The 17,051-nt window shown below is 36.7% G+C and overlaps 1 protein-coding gene across 1 annotated transcript in view; it reads right to left on the bottom strand.

Moving 5' to 3' along the window:
* CTPS1 (CTP synthase 1) overlaps window positions 1-16,085 on the bottom strand; it is a 65,388-nt gene extending 49,303 nt beyond the window's left edge. Inside the window, exons 1-8 of the mRNA XM_053704771.1 lie at window positions 15,966-16,085; window positions 7,139-7,312; window positions 5,453-5,623; window positions 5,256-5,356; window positions 5,047-5,163; window positions 4,416-4,499; window positions 3,306-3,386; window positions 2,967-3,118 (exon numbers count right to left, since the gene is read on the bottom strand). Coding sequence (XP_053560746.1) covers window positions 2,967-3,118; window positions 3,306-3,386; window positions 4,416-4,499; window positions 5,047-5,163; window positions 5,256-5,356; window positions 5,453-5,623; window positions 7,139-7,304 — 872 coding nt within the window. The 5' untranslated portion in view covers window positions 7,305-7,312; window positions 15,966-16,085. The remainder of the gene's footprint in view (window positions 1-2,966; window positions 3,119-3,305; window positions 3,387-4,415; window positions 4,500-5,046; window positions 5,164-5,255; window positions 5,357-5,452; window positions 5,624-7,138; window positions 7,313-15,965) is intronic.
* Between the last annotated feature and the right edge of the window lie 966 nt (window positions 16,086-17,051).

A 17,051-nucleotide genomic window follows, 5' to 3' on the forward strand; every position in this document is an offset into this window, starting at 1 on the left:
CACTCCTATATTCTCGTTACTAGATCTACTCTTCATGAGACATATAAATTAGGTCAGATGGTGGATTATATAAATATTGTCGCTGTGTAATTGGGGTCCTCTATATACACTAAAGCCTTTTGCTCTGCCTACATACGCATCTTTAGGACTTTTACTACATCCTACAGCCATCTCTTTTGTGATTTTTGCTACTCTGTTTTGACTATCCCATTTGACAATATTTTCCCTACTGCTGGTTCACAGAAATATATTATTTCTATAATTCGCTATCCATTTAGCTTATGTTGATGATACTAGTTATATTGTGACAAAGTTAGATATCTCCGTGTACATATTATCTGCTATCATGACAATGATCTCTTTCTCTCTAGCTATGAGATGTGGGTATTACTACTCGTATATATGTTTAGCAATTGTCTACCTATTCCAACAACCTGAGTATAACGTGCTATTTACTATATATTTTGATTGGTCTTAGATGAGACTATTATAGATAAATCCAGTATATATCCCTAGTATTATATCAACTTGCATGTCAATCCCAAACTTCCGCATGGAGCATTATCACTTAAGTGTCGATAAATTTTAAGCATGCCAATGCCAAGGGACTCTTACCGATGTTTTGCCTTATTTCTGCCCTCCAGACAATAAGATTTTATTTCTAACCATTGTTCACAACTGGTACTTCTATATGGCTCCGCCCTCCATTTCCCCCCCCCATTTAATAAGCGGCGCCCACCCGCTGACATTCCTCTCCCCCATATAATATTTGTACTATATGCTACCCCTAGGCCCTATAGAGGCCGCAAATCTGACTATCATATGATCTCCCATTCCCTTTTAGCTAATGGGCCCATGAGAGGCCTTCTATCTAGTCAGCCAGCCTTGCTAATATATCAATAAAAACTTGAGGTTCAAGAAGCTAAGTTGCTGTCAGGCATAGTTGTAATCTTCGCTGTTTTTTTTTTATTCTTATTGCCTTTATATGTTCGACAATGTTTATCGAAAAATTATTGAAGTGTATTACTTGTTGCATACTTACCATTGTATGTTGTTTAACTCATGCAATATTTGTAGCATAGCAGATGTTGAATGTTGAGATTTACTGTATAGTAAAGTGTAACAGTCATCTCTAGACTATTCCTTACGTTACCCCCCCTCAATCTTGCCCAGCTCACTTCGACATAGATGCCTATCTCCCCCTGGTTTAGAAGCTAGCATAATGCTTATCTCATCCCATATTTTTCATTTTAAAATATATTATAGATTTCCCTCAGTAGTATAACTCATGATCCCTCCTGCTAACAACCTACATCTATTGTATGGACCCCCTGACTACATAATCTCTTCTATGCGCCCTTGCATTTTTAGGTATCAAATATCATGTGTTCCTGGCTGACTTTTATATATAGAGGTTAACTCCATTAGTAGTTTACTTGATAGCTCAGAAATCCAATTGTGTTTATCAACTCGTTATTCTAACTGGCTCCGCCCTCCATTCCCATTCCCCCCCCCCCCCCACTCCATCTCGAGCGGCTCTTGCCCGCTGCATCCCCCCCCCATAAAACTTTAAAAGCTATCTCCTCCCTGGCCTTAATTTAATCTGAATAGATACTCTTATTTATCTTCTACACAGCTCAGAGAGGACCACCTTTGTTTTCGTTATTTTACTGCCTTTATCATAAAACTGAAGTCTCACTATGGATTGTCCAAATTTATATTAATGCTTGAACCATACGGATATATAATGTACATCTATCTAATAATACTGTATATGCATTTCCTGTAACTGTTTTGGGACACTCTCCTTACATTGTATTTGTGTATGACTTCAATAAAAAATTGTTTAACAAAATTGAGCAGCGGTCCTTATAACAAAACCAGGCACCCTCTACACCTCTATATTGCCGAGGGGCCTACCTTCCTGCTGATCGAAGTCAATTCCAATCTGCAAACGATCCGGTTTTTATTCCCGAACTGCGCAATATAGTCGGCTGGAAGATCTTCAATCTCAGCAGAGCCGCCAATCTAACCGTCGTCACAACTCCGGAACTCACAGGAAGTGAGTCCAGAAGGCATGCAAAAACTACCTGCCGCCTGAAGGGAACCGACTCACTATAGTCATGGGCGGTCCCAGCGGCCATTAGGGTCTATAGCAGAGCAGTTACAATAACGTATTAAACACTATGTAAAAAACGGTACATCACATACATAGTCCTTGACCGGATCTAAACCAGAGGTAAGGACATAAACTGAGCCCAAAATAAAGCTTATTAATAACTCCTTATCGTCCACAGTGCCTGCTCTATCTGCCTATGCAATTAACCCTCAATAGGGCCAATGTATAAACGTCTCCATGCAGCTTTAACTGCTGAAGTGTCAGATTTTTCCCATAATAAAGAAAAAATAATCTTGGCACTTACCTGAATGTCAATCTAACCGGCAGAAGGACAGCTCACCTGGTTTGAGAGGGTCATCCCTCACATGGACCTGTGGAAAAAGAAAGAACCGAGTAAGCTTACTCAGGCTTTCTGAATAGGGCAGCAAAACTGATTGAGAAAGCACAGTGCGGATTATACCCCACAAGATCCCAATTGCTTAAAAGCCACCACTGCTCTACTGAAACGACTGACGTGGGCTACGGCTAGATCCAAGGAAAGATCAGAGCAAACCTACTCTGCTTTAAAATAATAAAATCTTGTTTGAAGAAGATTCTTATCAGAAACCTATAATTCACCACCTCCTTGCACTGCAGGCAAAGAGAATAACTGGGGTTTGTGTGAAGGGAAGTGATACTTAACAGCTTTGCTGTGGTGCTCTTTGCCTCCTCCTGCTGGCCAGGAGTGATATTGCCAACAGTAATTGATTATGATGCGTGGACTCACTGTGTCATTAGAAAGAAATTACTTTATTACTGGTTATGGAGGTGTGTTCATATTTCCAGATTATTAAATAGAATCTCTTACCTGTCTGCCATCTCCTTCCACTTCATCAGCAGCCTGCGAGGCTGACGCCCAATAGGAAGATCCAACCTCTTTCGAAAATACTCCACCACCCCCTGCTCCTCCAGTATAATTGGAACTTTGTATATGGATGAGACATCATGTACACAGATAACCTGTTGAAAAAAGTACACCATCAAACTTAAATCAGAGTACAAGTGACATAAAGACAAGAATGTGTTTATTGGATTATCATTGTGGTACAAAGGTATCATAATGTGATATGGTTTAGTTCATTAAAAAAAATGACCATGATGTATATAATAGATTGAAATCGTCTACTCCTTTCAGTTTTGTTTTTACCTGCTGTGGTTCCACGTGACAGAACATGGATATCTTTTCCTTCACTGATGTATCTAAGGGATTGGTACACCTACATACCACCTGAGAAAAAACAGACAAGTTGTTGCATTGCAGTATATTGTTGTGTGTTGTAAATACATAGAACTGGCAGATATGTACAATGAAAAAACACTAGTGAACCATAAAAGTCTTCTCGGTTTCTCCCCAAGGGTCCAATTATCGAAAATTCCCCATGTTAGAGGGAAATTATAGTGCAGACTTTACAGTGGATGACCTCACTAAATTCTCTAAGAAAAAAAAAGGAGGAACATGTAAGTCCCAGAGAGATTAAAGAGCTGCCTCCCATAGAAAGTTTCAAAGCAAAAGAGAATCTCACAGGTGATCTTGAAGTTAACAGGGAATCACCTGGCAATGATAAAGTCTCAGCTTGCAGCAAATTCAAATTAAAGGGACAGTCTAGTCAAAATTAAAGTCATGATGATGCAGGTGTAAAATGCTTAAGAGAATATCATGAGAATTGTGAGAGATTCAGAAAACACTGGAAACTCCCCCAGTTTCCTACCCATACCACTTTCTAAAAACTGTCAGGTACAATGTAATTTGTAAAAGATGCACAGAAATATACAAAGTATATTCCTAATTTCTTAAAGTTACACAGAAACTTTTCAAAGCATAATCAGAATTTGTAAAATCACATCCTAAATACACTGCTATTTACAGAATGTAAATACATTAAAATAGAAAGTGAAAAGCTTAAATGCAATAAAACACCCCGTGGTTCTCTAAACTTTAATACTGGTGTACGGGCCCACACAGCATATTGTAGGGTGCTGAAAAATAACTTTTACAAGAAGCATTTTTGCTAATGGAAGTATATTGCAAAAATGCTTTTATATGAAAGTGAAAAGCACCCATGCACATTTCAGTATTGACTTTCCTATCCCTTTAAAAAGGACAGAATATGGAGTCAAGAGAGATATACAATACAAAGCACAAAGTGTAAACGTAACAAAACTATCATGTCACGCAGTGCTATAATGCACTGCACCCTGAAACACAGGGAATGCCCTTTAAAGTAGTAGGAAATTGTCCTGACTGTTTAACACTCACCAAGTCAGGTGAAAGGCCCAATCCTCGAAGCTCCCTTACACTGTTCTGGGTGGGTTTGGTTTTCTGCTCCCCAGTGGCACTGGGCTACAACATGCAATAGATAGAGAAATTATTATTATTATTTTTTTAAAACAAACAAAAATATACACTGGCGCAAGGATGAATGTATATATATTGAGTGCTATACAGTTCCAGTGAAATTCCTGCACTCTACCTCGATGGCTCAGACACAAACTATCTGAGGACCTTTGGTCCTGATAAAAAGCATTGAAGGCTAACTTTGTAGCCCCTAAAGGGATTTATTTTTTGGGTTTCATATATTTACTTCTGGCACATAAATACTATTTTCCTAAAGTTTCATTAATTTTTCTGAAGAACCCGCCAATCTGGTCCTAAAATGCTAAAACTGTGCTTGACAAATCTGTTTAAAAATTAGGAGCCAGTAAGAATATTTAGGAGCCAGTCATATTTTAGGAGCCAGACAGTGGGATTTGTATATAGATAACCCAAAAAGTTAGGAGTCAGGGGTAAAATTCTAGGAGCCAGTTGCTCCCAGGCTCCTGGGTTTGTCGAGCCCTGTGCTAAAAGTAATTAATTTTAGTGTGTTTAAACGAATACATGTATTGCTTACCTGAGGCACAAGACTGACATGGATGTTGCAGAAATTCTCTCTGCGAACTTTGAACTGAAACTGTCGGAAAGCCTCCACAAATGGCATGCTTTCAATATCACCCACAGTGCCCCCGAGCTGGAAAAATAATTAAAAAATTGGTGTTGATAATGAGATATACAGTGACTTTTAGAAAAAAAATATATAAATAGATTAGGGTTAATTTATACCTCTATTACACAAACTTCCGGTTCTATGCCATCCTCATCCACTGGAATCAAGGCCTGTTTCATCACCCACTCCTGGATTGCATCAGTGATGTGAGGGACAACTAAAAACAAAATAATAAGTTATTTATATGAAAGCCGTCTCTTTATAACAACTCTCTATAATTCTTTCCAGGTACTGCACTCTGTATCAAGCTTACCTTGCACAGTTTTCCCCAGGTAATCTCCTTTTCTCTCTTTGTTTATCACCGACTGATAGATTTTCCCAGTTGTTAAATTATTGTCTTTTGTTAAACGGATGTCCAGGAAGCGCTCGTAATTACCAAGGTCAAGATCCACCTCTCCTCCATCATCCAACACAAAAACCTCACCTGAGATTGCAAACATACTAATTACACAGTGTCAACATACTGATCCATCAGTGTGTTCACCAAAAGGGTACACATATTTAACATTACACTGCAGTATATTCATTATCACTGTGGCAACATAACCAGTGTTCTCCACAGAATATTTTGCCAGCCGGGTGGCATTATAATATTTTTTTAATATTATATCATTTTTAGCTATCTAAAGCACAAATTCATTGCATCATTTAACATAGATTTATTTAATGATAATATGTGCAATAGAAATGTTACATTATTAATATTAGCATTTTAGCTTAAAGGGACATTAAACAAAAAAAATTATTTCATGACTCGGATAGAGCATGCAATTTTAAGCAACTTTCTAATTTACTCCTATTATCATTTTTTCTTCATTCTCTTGCAATCTTTATTTAAAAAGCAGGGATGTAAAGCGTTGGAGCCGGACCATTTTTTGGTTCAGAACATAAATTTAGCCACCAATAAGCAAGCGCTATCCAGGGTGCTGAAAATAAAATGGGCCAGCTTGTAAGCTTTACATTCCTGCTTTTTAAATAAAGATAGCAAGAGAATGAAGAAAATTGACAATAGGAGTAAATTAGAAACGTTGCTTAAAATTGCATGCTCTATCTGAATGATGAAAGAAAAAAAAAATGGGTTTAGTGTCCCTTTAATATTGGCTAAGATTTTAGCAAAATAAGCCATGTGGTGCACCCGCTAAAAAAGGTCCTGGGGAGAACACAGATAACTGGTATAAATTCAGCGTTAAATAAAGTTCCTTATTATGAAAAATAAATTCCACAGGAAGTCTTATACCTTGTCTATGACATATGTTGGGACATATGTTGGGACAAAATAAAAAAAAAAAACACACATTGTACAGGTATTTACTTTTTTTAAATCCAAAAGCCAGAACTATCCAGTGACTTAATCCATTGTCTACCAGAAATACATAAAGTGATTCAACCCTTATTATCAAGAACTAATACAATACAGTCATTTAACCCTTTTTTCCCCAGGGACACTGAACCCATTTTTTTTTTCTTTCATGATTCAGATAGAGCTTGCAATTTTAAGCATCTTTCTAATTTACTCCTATTATCATTTTTTCTTTGTTCTCTTGGTATTTTTATTTGAAAAAGCAGAAATGGAAGCTTATGAGCCGGCCCATCTTTGGTTCAGCACCTGGGTAGCGCTTGCTAATTGGTGGCTAAATGCAGACACCAATCAGCAAACGCTATCCAGGGTGCCAGCTCGTAAGCTTCCATTCCTGCTTTTTTCAATTAAAGATACCAAGAGAACGAAGAATAAATTGATAAAGAGTAAATTAGAAAGTTGCATGCTCTATCTGAATCATGAAAGAAAAAAAAATGTGAATTCAGTATCTCACAAAATCTTGACTGACAATAATACAAAACAATAGTGATATATCTGTCTGATTACCAGTAAATAACCCAGCAATGATTTAACCCATTTACTGCCTGAAACTCTGCAATGCAAAGTCTTAAACATACACACCATGCTCATAAGGAGAAAAAGTTCCTGCATCAATGTTGATATATGGGTCTATTTTGATAGAAGTTACATGAAGAGAGCTGGATTTCAAGATTGTGCCGATGCTGCTCGCAATGATCCCTTTTCCAATCCCGGAGATCACACCACCCGTCACCAAGATATACTTCATTTTGTTTTCTAAGCCGAGAACAAAGTATATGATAGATATTATAAACCAATAAGATATGAGAAACTGGACATATATTGTGCAGTCACTGACTAATTTTCATATCTGTATTTATCAGTCTATAAATCCAAGAGCCTAACTCTTAATAGGACAAAAATGATATGTTTCCTGTTATATCTAAAAGTTTCGACAAATTCTTAAAGGGACACTGAACCGCATTTTTTTTTTTATTCAGGTAGAGCATGAAATTTTAAGCAACTTTCTAATTTACTCCTATTATCAATTTTTCTTCGTTCTCTTCTCTTTATTTTAGAAGCAGGAATGTAAATCTTAACAGCCAGCCCATTTTAGGTTCAGCACCATGGATAGCGCTTGCTTATTGGAGGCTTACATTTACCCACCAATAAGCAAGCATAACCCAGGTTCTCAAGCAAAAATGGGCCGGCTCCTATGCATCACATTTCTGCCTTTTAAATAAAGATAGCAAGAGAACAAAGAAACATTGATAATAGGAGTAAATTAGAAAGTTGCTTAAAATTGCATGCTCTATCTGAATCACGAAATATTTTTTTGGGGTTTAGTGTCCCTTTAATCCTACACACTGGCAAGTTATACAATAAAAGACATGCAAACATAATTAAAACACACAAACTGACCTCAAATCAGTGTAAGAGGTGTGTATAAAGTCTACGCATTATACTAACTTGATATATTGCTGAAGGTGTAAATATGGTGCATACAATATACCATTGATTTTTGAAAGAACATTAAAGTGCAAAACTAAAATGCTCTAAAGTGTTAGGTATTTAAATCAATAGTGCAATAATAAAATGTTCTATGTGTTTAACCTCTGCAACACATTTGGAGCTGAACATATCTGGTGAGCAAATGACAAGAGGAATATATGTGAAGCCACCAATCACCAGCTAGCTCCCAGTAGTGCAATGGTGATCCTGTGCCTACTAATATATGTTTTTCAACAAAATATACCAAGAGAACAAAAGTAAATGTGGTATTAGAAGTATATAAAAAGTATGGCAGTTTATGACTTCCATGCCCCTTTAAGCAGGATACTTGAAACCCTGTGTTGTCACAGTTTTCTTTAAAGGGGAAATACTAATTGTTAATGGTATGTTTCTTTGCGTATACATTTTTAAAGAGACCATTAGTAATCTGTGCTTAATATTTTAAAGTTCAGTAAAATGTATTTAACATGAATATTATGCTGCGACAAATAAACATCTGCAACTAGCACATATGCTTTATCCCCACACGGACTCTTATAAGTAAGTTTACTTTACTCATTCATATACATTATATTTTATCTTTTTTACTGTGACCAGCATAGTATATGATTACATATAACAAGGAAATATAAAGGAAAACATTGAATTATACAGAGTTTGGTATCCACTGAAAACAAGAATTGCATATATATTCTAACATAAAACACAAAATAGACATGTTTACATATATAATATTATGAATTGTGTTTTTAACCCCTCAAATTTGCAGTTATACCAAAAATACTCTTACGTATTTATTATTAGTATTAATGTTTTTATATTAGGGGGCAAACAGACCGAAGGGAGAGGGGGGGGGAAAAAATGAGGGGTTAAAAGAAAGCCCCCGTCCCCCATCCTTGACAGTGGCGCATCTCCAATTGTATGTCTTTACTCCAGCCAGTATTCTGGAAATTCTCTTTATATAAACCAATAACTTGATCAATTCTCCCCAAAGACCAATCCCTACCAGTTCTCTATCAATCTAAAATAGTACTGTCTGATCTAGAGATAGGCATACAATTCTTTAGTTGGCAATAAGTATTCTTGGCTTAGGCTTGTAAATTATTTAATTGTACCCAAGTTCCGGTCTTCTAGCGGATATAAATACATTAAGCCTTTCTGGTTCCAATTTTTAAAAATGCTGGTTACTATACTCGGTACAAATTCTGGATTCCCCCATATCGGTAAATATACTGACATATATATATTTTTTTTTTAGTTCTCTGCTAAATTTCTTCCAAACTTTGATTATATAAAAAAGTTTTTTTCTGACTTTAAATTGACTTTGGGATGTCTTTTTCTGTTAGATGGAGTAGCCCTGGTAAGGAAATTGCTGGAGTCAAATCCCTTTCAATTTGTAAATGTGTGATTATGTTTTTCTCTGTAATCCAATCGCAAGCAACTTTAATCATAGATGCCCAGTTATAGAATTTAATATTAGGTAATACTAATCCTCCATAGTCCTTATTCTGCATTAGTTTCCCCTTTGCAATTCTCACTTTTTTCCCTTTCTAGAGAAATTGGGTAAATTTTTAATAAAAATTCTTTATATCTTTTTCTTTTATCAGTAAGGGTGGATTTTGTGTTAGGAACATCATCTTCGGGAGAATAATCATTTTGATCAAATGAATTTTGGCAGAGAGGGCTAACGGAAAATGTTTCCACCTTTCAAACTTATTACTGATTTCCATAACTTATTATAATTTATCAGGTACCAATCTGCCGGATTTCTACTTACGTATATACCTAAATATTTAATGTGGTCCTTTGCCTCTTTAAATGGATGAGAGTCTATACTCCTTTCATCTTTATTTAACCATAAGATCTCCGATTTTGTTATGTTGATTTTATATCCTGAAAAGGAGCTATATATTCTTAGAATTTCCAGTAGGCTAGGGATTTTTTTTTGGAATTTCCAATAAATATTTAGAGCAGAGCTTTCCAAACTTTTCATGTTGGGGACACACTTTTTAGACCAACATCATTTTGCGACACAGTAATTCAGTTGCAATAGCAAACAGGAGGTTAAACTAACTTGTTTTAAGAGATACGGACACAAACATAAATTATATAACAACAAAATGTATTTACAAGTAACAGTAAGTATGTGCAAGAATTACAAAAAGTTTAATAACACCAATAGCTACTTACTATTTTAATGGGATGTATGAGGTTGATGGGACGAACACAGTTTCTGAATATTTGGTGGAATATTAAATAAAGATACTCGCATTTCATCATCAAGCATTTTTAAGCTTCCACTTCCTATCCATATATCAAGAGCAGGAGCAGCAATGCACTACTGGGAGCTAGCTGCAAAATAAAAACACTTTGACTTCTGACTTCAGCTCAGCGTTTAAGCTGCTGCCCTCAGAGCTCTGCAAGTTCGACTGACTACTGCCCACACTGCAAACACACTGCTGTCCCACTCACTGACTAGATATGCAGCCACGAGCCAATTGAGAAGACTACACGTGCAGTCAGGAGCCAATGTGACGTCAATTGGAATAGTTTCAGTTCCCGCTAAGCTGCGCCAATAGGTTAAGATGATCTGTGACCCACTAGGTATTAATCACGTGTCAACCACGTGATATGCGTAGTAGGCAGGCAGAAAGTCGGAAACCAAAAAAAAAAAAAAAATTAAAAATAATTTTAAATTCAAAAAAATTTGTGCTGAAGCAGGGACACACCTACACACTGCCGCCGACACGCTAATGTGTAACGACACACAGTTTGGAAAGCACTGCTCTACACATACTTCAGTCTTGTTAGCTCCTACAATATTTTCAACATTTCAATATACTCTTGAGCCTTACTAGATTATGTTAAGTTAAAGGGACACTGAACCTAAAAAATTTCTTTTGTGATTCAGATAGAGCATGCAGTTTTAAGCAACTTTCTAATTTACTCCTATTATAAATTTTTCTTCGTTCTTTTGCTATCTTTACTTGAAAAAGAAGGCATCTAAGCTTTTTTTTTAAGAACTCCGGACAGCACTTTTTTATTGGTGGATGAATTTATCCACCAATCAGCAAGGACAACCCAGGTTGTTCACCAAAAATGGGCCGGCATCTAAACTTACATTTCAAATAAAGATACCAAGAGAATGAAAAAAATTGATAATAGGAGTAAATTAGAAAGTTGCTTAAAATGTCATGCTCTATCTGAATCACGAAAGAAAAATTTTGGGTTCAGTGTCCCTTTAACCGGAGAGATAAACAAAACAGAAAAAAACTATAGGCTCTATGCACAATATATAATGCTTCTTTTCAAGGGTTTATCCAAAATATTTCCTGTCAGGGCTCGTAAGCAGTGAAAAAAGGGCCATACTTATCGGGTTTATCACACTCGTTAATCCAGAGCTTTTTTTTTTTTTTTTTAGTCCTGCAGTTTTGCCTTCTAACTCAGGCTTCCAACAACCATAAACAACCATAAAGGACTGCTATAGCAGTATGTCCCCAACTCTCTATTTTTAGCAGATTATCAGCACTCACAGGCTCTCCTCTCTAAGCCTGGGCCCCTGCTAGCCAGTTTCTGTGTCGTTTTTTTAAAGGTAGACCCTGCTTTATAACCCTTTGCGTCTCAGCTCAGTTCTTTGTATTAGATTATAAAACGACAAATCCAATCCCCAAGTCAGAGCAATTTAGTAATAGGTAAAGTTACTTATCTTTCCAGGTGTTCGTGATATGTCCTTCATGTAGCTGACTGTATTTTCTGGATGTTTTGGCAAGTACTCAGCTCCTCTTATTTCTGGCCGTTATTTGCCGCTTGCTGGTAACTTTAGAGTCTCGCCTCCCACAAATATAAGGACCCAGGTCTGTATTTCTCCAGTTTTCTTCCTTAGCAAGGCGCTCTTCTTTCTCCCTATAGCTGTATATCCATTGATTATCCTTTTGTGGCTCACCTCCTATTCTGGAGAGCAAGTTACAGTGTTTGGCGTATGATCGCCTTACCCTAGTGCTCTACTATCGACAGATTATGGGAGGATCCTGTGCCTGCAGATTGTAGCTCGATATACGGGCCCCGCTACCTTGACCTCTTTGCGGCTGCTCGGTGGTTGCTTTAGGGGGTCTGTGGCCCGGAGCTTCCAAGACCGTCCCCGAGTGGGGCTCTGTGTGTCAGTCAATATAGTCGACGATACATGCCTTAGCTCGTAGGCAGTACTCAAACCCAGTGCTTATAGATCCGCCAAGCACTACGGGGACACTCCGCATCAAGTTGTATGGCGTGCACTCTCCCAAACTACGAGCACTCTGCTACACGTGTTGCGTAGCTCCGCCTTCGACCAATAGTTTTTATTTTTCCTCAGTCTCACAAATGATAGCTTTTGGTAGGTATGCAGTGTACTCCACAGAAAATGTTGCTGGGTAGGTTTAGTGTAATACATTGTAAGTTTATAACATTTCATGATATTTATAAATGTTAGTTAAGATATCAAAAGCACAAATTAAGTGCTCAGTTTAACATACTTTAATGATAATTTGTACAACATGGGAAAAACAAAATTAGCCAATTTTAGCTTAATATCGACTTAAATTCTAGCCTGGTGGGTAGTAAAATCAGCCAGGTGATGTGTCTATTAAAAGGACCAGTAAATACAGTAGATTTGCATAAACAAATCCACAATAACAAGATAATGCAATACCACTTAGTCTGAAGTTCAAATGAGTAGTAGATTTTGTTTCTGAGAAATTTAAGTTATGTCTTTTTCCACTCCCCCCTGTATCATGTGACAGCCATCAGCCAATCACAAATGCAAATACGTATATTCTATGAATTCTTGCACATACTCAGTAGAAGCTGGTTGCTCAAAAAGTGTAAATATAACAAGACTGTGCAAATTTTGTTAATGGATGTAAATTACAAAGTTGTTTAAAATTGTCTGCTCTATCTGTATAATGAAAGTTTAATTTTGACTTGAGTGTCCCTTTAACCCCTTCACCCAAAAACACGTATATATACGTCTTGCAGTGTATATATATATATATATATATATATACATATATATATATATATATATATATATATATATATATATATATATATATATATATATATATATATATATATATATATATATATATATATATATATATATATATATATATATATATATATATATATATATACACACACACACACACACACACTTCTTCACTTCAGGAAGCTCCAGCACTCTCAGCTGTTAAGTTACAGATGAGAGCTGGAGCTCCTAAAGCTCTGTCGCATATGGAGTCGGAGCGCGATCGGGACTCCGGCTCCATATTAGGGCAGATGCCGTCTGTAACAATCTTCTGTTGGTGCCGGCGGCCCAGCAGGGGAGGTGGGAGGGCCCTACGCTACGGGGGGAAAAAAAAAAAAAAAAGGGGGAAAGGGAGGGATGTGGCCGCTACACTACAAAAAAGGGGATCTGGGGGACACTACGCTACAGAATATATATTATTAAAAAAAAAAAAAAGCCTTATATTTTCATACTGGCAGACTGTCTGTCAGTACCTAAGATGGGGGTTACCGGTGGGGGAGGAAAGATAGCTGTTTGGGAGTGATCAGGGGGTGGGAAGTTATCAGATGGGAGGCTAATCTCTACACTAAAGCTAAAATTAACCTTTTAAGCTACCTAATTAACCTCTTCATTGCCAGGAATAATAGAAGTCTGGTGTGCAGCTGCAATTAGCAGCCTTTTGATTACCAAAAAGCAATGGCAAAGCCATATATGTCTGCTATTTCTGAACAAAGGGGATCCCAGAGAAACTTTTACAAAATATCTGTGCCATGATTGCACACTTAGTATGTAAATAATTTCTGTGAGAAACACAAAGTTTGTGAAAAAGTACCATTTTTTTATTTTGTATTATTTGATTGCATTTGGCGGTGAAATGGTGGCATGAAATATACCAAAATGGGCCTAGATCAATACCTTGGGTTGTCTACTTAAAAATTATATATAGTTTTGAAAGGTAAATAAATAAAAAAAAACATCAAGACTCTATTTCTGTTTAAATGGATTGATAGCAAAAAAGCTAAAAATGATCTGGTATTTTGGGCAAGCTTTTGTCTGAAAGTCCTGGGAGAACACTAGGTATGTATTATGTACTAATGTGCATGAATATTATACTGCTAAAACACTATAAAAGTATTGTAAATAAGGGCCCACAAAACATCACATCTAGGAATGTGTAATTCTTGATATACAGGTATACCCCGCTCATACAGCAAGTTAGGGACCAGAGCCCCGCTGTAAAGTGAAAACCGCCTTAAAGTGAAACAAGGCGGTTTTAGCTTTCTTTTCATTTGCCAGTGTGTTTGAAAACACGTTTGAACTAACATACAGTATATTAGGGGTGCAATAGTGCTATGTTTAGTTTAACACTAGCACAGCACAGTATTCAATAAACACTGTACCTGTAAAATAGTGACAATTACTGTAGTAAAATTTGCCAGACTATAGGACTGAGACACAGATTGCACTGCAATGCTGTAAACGGAGTGAACTGCACATAACAAAATGGTGCCAGTCACTTTTTTTGCAATCTCACGAAGATTACAGCACCGTTTCAAAATCCTTGGAGGCTGAACTTCAGCTTCACAAAGCGCTATTAGTGAAGCGCTGTAAAGTGAAGTATACATGTATTCAGTTTTGCATCTGTAAAATGGGACGGTTTGGAGAAGAGATGGAACCAAGTGTAAAGAACAATATATTATTTATGTCATATTTACATGTCATTATACAGTTTATACATGCAACCTAAAGGTCGTTTTATATCACTTGAATTTTAGAACAAATTAAAACAAAACAAAAAAACACAGGCAGAGAAGATTGTGACTTACAGGTGGGAAAACATATTTTTTGATCATTTTAGTTTTAATAAAATATTACATTTCAGAATAAGTTTGGATTTTGGAATTATGGATTTGAACCGGTGTTCTCATCAATAAGGCATTAATTATTTGGATATCTGCCTGGTTGTTCATCCTATTCTACCATGCATCTCTGACCCCCACATAGCCCATTACAAGTCAATTAAGGAAAAATGTAATTCCCCATACATAGCAATAAATAAAAAAAAAACGTTTCAATAGGTTTGTTATTTACTGTGTCCGCTTTTCCTGTAAATGAGGGAGTCGCTGGAAACAAAGCAATGGAATGCATCCTCCAATCTTTACAGCTCTAACCCAACTACATACTCCACAATCAGTGCAGGAGCTTATGTATGTATGTGTGTCACTAACTGGCAATAGCAATGGAGATATGATAAATAAAATGAACACATATATATTATATACACACACAATATTTATTCACTCTGATGTTGAAATGTTTTAACAGGCACCATAAAAACGTAAGTAATCTCAAAAGGTCTGGTGTGTCAGGGGAAAAAATGGTAACCACTGCTTTACCCTAACGGGTTGCAGTTCACGAGCTGAATTAATTTTACATTAGAGATTATATATTGGTTGGTACAGTGCGAGATGTATATGCACACTGTTCATTGCTCATGCTGACAAGCTACACACATACGATTTACAAAGCACCGTGGTACATGGGATGAATATAGAGTCCCTGTATCAAACGTGCTAAGTGAATACAGAATGATTATCATTTGTTTACATTACTAAACGCTGTGTAATTGTTGCCGATACTCATTGTTACTTGATACAGGGAGAATAGTAATTATGTATCAATTGTACAATAAGCTTTCTATAAGGCGTCTCTCTACATGTTATAGACCATGTATTTAGCACTCACTGATTCATATAACGTGACCGGTATTAAGCGCTCATAGCTCACAAAGGCTCCTCTCTAACGCTGCTCTGTTAGTTTTCCCCTATTCCCCCACTTTAGTAATGGTTCGGTCGTAAGTGAGGCTTCAAGGCTCACCTGTTTAGTACGGCGGGTACCGGTCACGTGGGAAGGACAGATGGTTGAGGGCTCTTACACCGGTTTTTGGTCCCACGTGTTGTGAATGTCTGTAACCAGCGAGGCAGCTTTGCTGGCTAGATCGCCCGCTTACTTCCGGTGGAAGTGCAGAAAGTTGAGAGCGGCAACGTTCTCTCGTATGAATTTATTAATAGGATTAGGAAAGTTTATGCTGTCAAACGTGTACTGTGCAGTTTTTAGTATCTGCCATGCTGCATTCATTAATATATATTTGTAACAGTGGACTGTCACTCTTGGTTTAAAGCAGCTGATATTCACATTTTAAAAACTAATGGTTTCAAAAGCTGTACGTTACAAATTGCATTGTAAAGACATTATACACCGACATCTCCAAGTTGTATCCTTACGATTTATTGCCATATTTTGTACAACATTTTAACACGGGTATATGCTGATCACGTAAATTGCTTCAGGCTTGGAGGACTACAAACTTTTTCATATCTTCTGGTGGTATCACAGAAAATTAATATAATAAGCGATTCCTTTAAATTGATATCTGATTTTAGTGGAAATATAGTTTGTTTACCATTATTTAAAGTGACATAAAACCCACAATTATTCTTTCATGATTCAGATAGCTAATGCAGTTTTAAACAACTTTCCACTTTTCTTCTATTATCAAATTTTCTTTGTTCTCTTGGTATATTTAGTTGAAAATAATCTCTGGAGGGTGCACATGCGTGGAGCATTATATGGCAGCAGTTCTGCTAGAATGTTGCCTGTTTGCAAGAGCACTAGATTGCAGTACCATTTTCTGCCATGTAGTGCTCCAAACACCTAGCTAGGTATCTCTTTAAAGGGACATTATGCACTCAAAGAAATATGGGCTATTTAAATAAAGCATTAAAAGAAGATGAAGTTTTTAATTGACATGTATTATCAATTTTATTGCGAAAGCCCTTAAAAATTATGATAAAGTTTGTTGCCCTCTGACTGGATATGCATATGAATACGTCCGTAATACTTAATAGCTACAAAGCAAGGCTTTTTCCTACACTCCCTAGTAACTAGTGTGCTTACAGCCAG

This window comes from Bombina bombina, chromosome 3, assembly GCF_027579735.1.
Source record: "Bombina bombina isolate aBomBom1 chromosome 3, aBomBom1.pri, whole genome shotgun sequence".
Taxonomy (NCBI): domain Eukaryota; kingdom Metazoa; phylum Chordata; class Amphibia; order Anura; family Bombinatoridae; genus Bombina; species Bombina bombina.